Here is a 6,532-nt window from a genome sequence, read left to right as displayed (position 1 = left end):
TCAAAACCAAGGCATGTAAGCCAAAAGTTTCGAACCAATTTTAAAATCAAAATTATTTAAGTCTAAAAACCAATTTCATTTCATTCTTAAATCAGAAACCTTCCCAAAGGCTCGGAATTGTTTAGTCGAAATTTAAAGAAGACTTCAAAAGTAATACAAATTTAACTAATCAAAGTTCAATTCCTTTTCAAAATCCGCTAAAACTCCTCCAAAGGTACTTCTTAACCAAACTTCAAAACATAGGTCCTTTCACATTTAAATCAAACTTGAAACATAAATTTTTCTTAAACCAATTAAACTCGAAACACGTATTTCTTAATAAGTCAAATACCAAATCATAGAACCTCTCAAATCCAATCATTTTCTAAATTACATTTTAAAACAAAATCTTAAGTTTTTTAAAAATCCGGCAGCATTTCCTCTAAAACTTGGACTTTGCCACCCTTTTTGGGTCCCAACCAAACCAATTCTCAACTCTTTCCATCAAGTTCAAGATTAAATCAGTTCCTAATAGCACCAAATCCAGACTTTTAAATATTAAAATTATTTCAATTCAAAACAATAAAAAATCTCCATTTTAACTAAATCAGACATTATTTCAATCAAACAGGCAATCGTATTCATCCAAAACAAATCAGACAATTCATAAGACTTACAAAGTCACCAAAGATACATTTCACACATCATATCTATTTATAACAATTCTAATTTAAAATAAATTAGTTTTTAGAGAATGGAGATTAATTGTTTATTTATTTAATATTTTTCAAAAAAGAATGGAGCCAAATAAATATAACATAATCTGTGGATTTTTTTTTTTTTTTTACTAAAGATAGAAGACTCGAACCCGCAACTTCTTAATTGAGTATGAAGAGATTATGCTATTTGAGCTATTACTCATTGGCAATCTGTGGACTGTTTGACCTTTCAAAAAGAAGTAGTTGAATAAACTTAAATATCTTTATTTTGTATTATTTTTATTTACTTCTTTTCAGAATAAACTCTCTTAATTCTTGAGAATTGAGATCTAATCAAATTAACTAAAAATTTTTCCGTATCCAATCGAAGAAGGATAAGCCATGAAGCTCTCCTTTTCGATACCCTCGAAGTCCTCTTCCTCCTCCAAACCCATCAAACTCGACGACTCCTCCAAAAACGGCGCGGCACCCTCCAAGCACTTCGTCACCGAATTCGACCCTTCCAAACCGCCAATCGAACAAACCGCCACCGTTATACCCCCGATCCAGAACGAATGGCGCCCCACCAAGAAGATGAAGAACCTCGAGCTTCCCATCACTGACCCCAACGCTGACCATCAATCCCTCGAATTCGAGAACGATTCCAATGCCGCGGATGCAGAACTCGGCACCGACATGTCCTACGGTCTCAACCTGCGCCAAGCCGCGGAGAAAAATGGCAAAACCGGTGAACTCGCTGATGATGAGGATGATAGGGTTCCGCGTCAACGGCCGGAGGTGGCGTTGCTGCAGAAGTTTAAGGACGACTTGAAGCGGCTGCCTGATCACCAGGGGCTCGAGGAGTTCAATGATGTCCCTGTTGAGGGTTTCGGCAAGGCCTTGCTTGCCGGATATGGGTGGTCAGAAGGAATGGGAATAGGGAGGAATGCCAAGGAGGACGTTAAGGTTGTGGAGTACAAGAGGAGGACTGCCAAGGAAGGGTTAGGATTTGTTGGCGATGATCGCAGTTCTGTTCGGAGCCAGAAGAAGAAAAGCAGGGAAGACAATGGGAGAAATGATGCAGGTTTTGTTAGTGAGAAGAAGATTGTGAGGATTATTGGGGGAAAAGATGCTGGATTGAAGGGTATTGTTGTGAGGAGAATTGGGGAGGATTGGATTGTTTTGAAGGTTTCAAGGAGTGGGGAAGAAGTGGAGGCTAGAGTGAGTGTGGATGATGTTGCTGAACTGGGATCTGCTGAGGAAGAGAGGTGCTTGAGGAAATTGAAGGAGCTGAGGATTCGGCACAAGGGTGAAGATGACAAGGCTTCAAGGCATAAGCGTGAGAGAGAGCGAGGCGGGGTTGAGAAGACAACTCGAGCGGAAGCTAATGGGGGTGATCAGCAGCGGGGAAGGAAACAGGTTTCTTGGCTCACAAGTCACATTCGAGTTAGGGTTATTAGCCAGAACATTAAAGGAGGGCGGTTGTATTTGAAAAAGGCACAGGTTTTGGATGTTGTTGGGCCTTTGACTTGTGATATATCTATGGATGAGAGCAAGGAGATTGTTCAAGGAGTGTCCCAAGATATGCTGGAGACCGCGCTTCCTCGACGTGGGGGACCAGTTCTTGTGCTATCTGGTAAGTATAAGGGCGCCTTTGGGAGCCTGGTTGAGAGGGATTTGGATCGGGAAGTTGGTGTTGTTCGGGATGCTGATACTCATCAGCTGCTAAATGTGAAGCTTGAACAGATTGCAGAGTATATAGGGGATCCTAGCTTATTAGGGCATTGATTTTGTTGTATCAATTGCAGTGTATAATAAACATTGATTAGAACAACAGACCATATACAGTTCGAAAATTCTATTTTCTTATTTTACATACGTTGCAGGGTACTCTTCATCATTATTATCAAAATGGCGAGCCATTCTTGGTTAAGTACACTGCGGTGCTGAGCCGCGAGTCTGTTATCATGTTGAAGGTCTTGTTTCGGTCCCTTCTGGACCAATCAAAGGTGCCACACAGCAGGTTAGTTAGCTTCTGAGATTTGATTTTGGATAGAAATGAATGGAGACAGTAGCAATCTATTTAGTAGGGTTTAACAATAGCTTTTCTCTTTCCGGAAGTTAGAGTTTGAAATCTTAACAACTACTACGTTGAATTTGGTTGCATAGTGGTTTTGGGTTTAGAAATATTTGTAAGGTTTATAATATAGAATGGAAAATGGGAGGCATTGTTTTTGATGATAGAGATGGTAAAATTGCTTGATTACAATGATAGGACTAGCTAATTGTAGCGCACACCAAGATGATTTATACATTAATGCTGCCCATGACTTCCTGAAGGTAAGAAGGTAAGATATCGCTTGCTAGTCACTGTATTGCTGAGGGTTTAACACTTGCCTCACATGTCGGAGAAGCTATTTACAACACCTTTTTTTTTTTTTTTGGGTTATCAATCGAGTATTTTAAACACCTTTGACAATTACATTTACCCTTGCAAAGCAAATTCTCCAAAGGCCGGTTAAAGATACTAATATGTGTGGCCAGCTGGTGAAGGTTAGGCTTCCTCTTATTCTCCTTAACTTGTATATCTGTAGTTCATTTTTTTTCAAGTAATTGAACATTTTGTTAAGGATCTATAGCTTATGTGGTTTGTTCTGATAGGTGGAGGTTCAAGTGAGGTAGTTGTATTGGGTTAGCAGGGCCCTTCCAACTCTACCAATTAATCTCGAGGATGCTGCTTGTAGTGAAGCTGAAATTGAGAAGGCACTTCAGGTACATTGATTGGAGGTGTTGGATCTTTGTCAGCCTGTTTGACTCCTTTGTTAGGGTGATTTGTTTGCAGGATCTTATCTTTTACTTTATTTCTTTTCATCCATTGGTTAACTAGTTCTGTTAATGAATGCAGGCTGGTGAACAACTTGTTTTGTGTTAATCAGGATACACGTTTGAACTTTAGAATACTTGACCTCAGAACCCGGCTAATCAAGGAATTTTCTCCATTAGGTCTCAAGTTGAAAATATAAAGCATTTCATCTGAATTTTCTTCTGAAGAGTTTACTTATTTGTGTTCATTCCTGATTTGCATGTTGTTCATCATGGTTGCTTTAAATTTTAAAGTTACTGCAATAAATGTATACTAAGACATTTACAGAGTATATTTTCCCCATGATGCCAAGTTGAATGGTCACATTATTTTTCATTGCATTGTTGGGTAGGCATTCAGACAATTCTTATTATTTGAACACTTTTGTCAAATCCACCCTCAAAAATTGATTGCTGGGTCAAGTGAGAATACCTTGCCCAATCACCACAGCTTCACAAGCATATGGCAATATGTGCTGATTTCGGCCGTGTTTTTGAGATTCCTTCACACACAGACATCTGTGTGAGTTTACTGGTCTTGATGTTGAAACGGAGATTAAGAAGCATTATCACGAGGTATATTTCACTTTTAGGCATATGTTTCTTTGGTATGGTTTTGAAATTATTGTGGTACATAACCTGTTTTACTGATATTGATTTTTTGAGCAGGTTATGGATATAGTTGATAGGTTGTTTGTCTCAATATTTGATAGCTTGAACCAGAATTGTAAGAGGGACCTTAAAGCTGTGGCACAAAGGTAAGCATCTTCTATTAAAAAAAATGTATTTTATATATATCAAACATTCTTTTCTAGTCTAAAAAATTTCTTTCTCCTTAAAAAAAAAAGAGTAAATATTGTTAACTATATTATGTTGTAGTTCTTGTGCCATGAACTACCGGTTGAAAAATGTGAATACAAGACTGTGTTTGGTTAATGGGTGGAAGAAAATAAGATATAGATATATTATTTTAAATATATTATTTCTCAAATTACATATTGTATAAAATATATATAGTTAGTCGTATTATAATGTATAATTATTTGTTACTTTTGACTCTGAAAAAATTCAAGTTTTAAGCCCTATGCCACATTGGAGGGTTATACTTTATATTAACTTTTTCAACATCAAGCCAGTAATGATTCTTTAGATGCTAATGAGTGAAAGGATGATTTTTAATAAATTTTTAGAAATCGTTTATTGTTCCGTTTTAAATTCATAAGTTTATAAAAATGTAGATTTTTTGGAATTTGAACTAAAACATAAAAATTAGATATTTATTCTTATTCGTTTTGGTTTTTTTATATTTTATTTGAATCCAAATATGCAGTATTTTCTTATTGACATTTATGTTTTAAAGTTAAATAACTTAAAAGTAGTAAATGTCAATAATCTGTATCAGTATTAAATCGAATTAAACTGATTCGATTTACTATATATGGGTTGTTCAATAGTCAATCGAATTAGGTCAATTCGATTTACTAGCATCTACTTAGTTCCCCTATAAATCGAATTAGGTCAATTCGATTTATATAGATATATGCATGGGACTTTGACGTAACAATTTTTGTTTTGGGGAATTTATGTAATTTTGAGATGCCTTTGGTTTAGTTATGCATTTTACTCTTTAAAATATTTATCAAATAAACTAAATTTCTAATGAATATTTATTATTTATTAACATAATATTATATTTAAATAATAAATATATTTAGTCATTAAATTGTATAAAATAATTGTATTTTTTTACTAAATTTTTTAAACTAAAATTTGTTTAATCTCTTAAAAAACAAAAAAAAAATTGTTTTGCATTCTTATAAAGTAGAATGCCAAAACCAAAGCTAACAACTGATAAAGCTGTCGACACAAAATAACAATTCATAAATATTTTAATTCAAAAATAAATTCATACAACAAAAGTATTTGTTTGTATAATATATAGAAATATAGAATTTGTTTCTATACAACAAAAGTATTTGTTTGTATAATATATAGCATGTCTAGAAATATAGAATTACTATATGACTTCTAAAGCGGACCTCATGGAATGATAAGCCTCTTAAAATATGCTTGTCCGAAAATTGATGAAAAACATTTCAAATCATTGCGATCAGACACGTTCAGTTCAGTTCAGATGAGTTGTATTCAGATGAGTTGTATTGGTGCTGCTGACATAAAAAAAAAAACTTCTTCAAATATTCTTAATAATGAATCTAAACAGATTCAACCGTATCATAACTCAAAAGTTCGTATGATTCATCATGATCCGTGGCTGATGTATAGGAAAGAGAGGAATGCATTCTAGAAAATAAAAACAAGAAACAAAAATATATAATAAAATTTTAAGTTGAAACCATGGATGATAATATCAATGAATGAAATCATAAACAGCCAAGAAGGAGAAAGAATACAAATGGTATCAAGGAGAAAGAATACAAATGGTATCCCCAAGTTGTTTAAACGGACGAGTGAGCTGATTATTCAAACGGACGAGTGGGCTGATTATTCGACCAATTCAAGTTGGTTTCACTCTTTTTTTTTATGTTGAGCTATTTATAGTTATACTATTTAAATCCTTCCAACAAGGCTATAACAGCTTCTTTCCACTCAAATACCTCTCCCACCCCGCCCTATGGTCTAAAGGGCAAAACCATGCCAGTTTCATGCTGAAATTGTGCTAATAATTCAAACACTACGCATAAAGTAACCAAGGGTATGGGATAGTATCTTACATTTGACTCAATACATTTTCACTTAAAACAACGAATAAAACATGTCATGAAAGAATCAGTTTCATGCTGAAATTGTAAAACAACGAATAAAACATGTCATGAAAGAATTGGATTCGCATGATAGATTTATAATAAACATGGTGATACAACTGAGTTAGCTTCAGCAAATCTCAACTTCTATTATATATTCCTAATTTTACAACTAAAATGTGCCACATGTTACTCTCTCATTGTAATTGAAATTAAATCTTTCCCTCCAAA

The 6,532-nt window shown here is 34.6% G+C and overlaps 1 protein-coding gene across 1 annotated transcript; it reads left to right on the top strand.

Annotated features, from left to right (window-relative positions):
- The first annotated feature begins 983 nt into the window (after positions 1-983).
- Positions 984-2,551, top strand: LOC107639241 (protein MOS2). Its single transcript, XM_016342720.3, has one exon. It carries the CDS (start codon positions 1,080-1,082, stop codon positions 2,463-2,465), a length of 1,386 nt encoding a protein of 461 aa, XP_016198206.1. The 5' UTR covers positions 984-1,079; the 3' UTR covers positions 2,466-2,551.
- Positions 2,552-6,532: the final 3,981 nt, after the last annotated feature.

Source organism: Arachis ipaensis, chromosome B4 (assembly GCF_059453495.1).
Source record: "Arachis ipaensis isolate K30076 ecotype BB chromosome B4, ASM5945349v1, whole genome shotgun sequence".
NCBI lineage: Eukaryota > Viridiplantae > Streptophyta > Magnoliopsida > Fabales > Fabaceae > Arachis > Arachis ipaensis.
The sequence above is the reverse complement of the archived record's forward strand: the minus strand, read 5'-3'. Positions and strand labels throughout refer to the sequence as shown.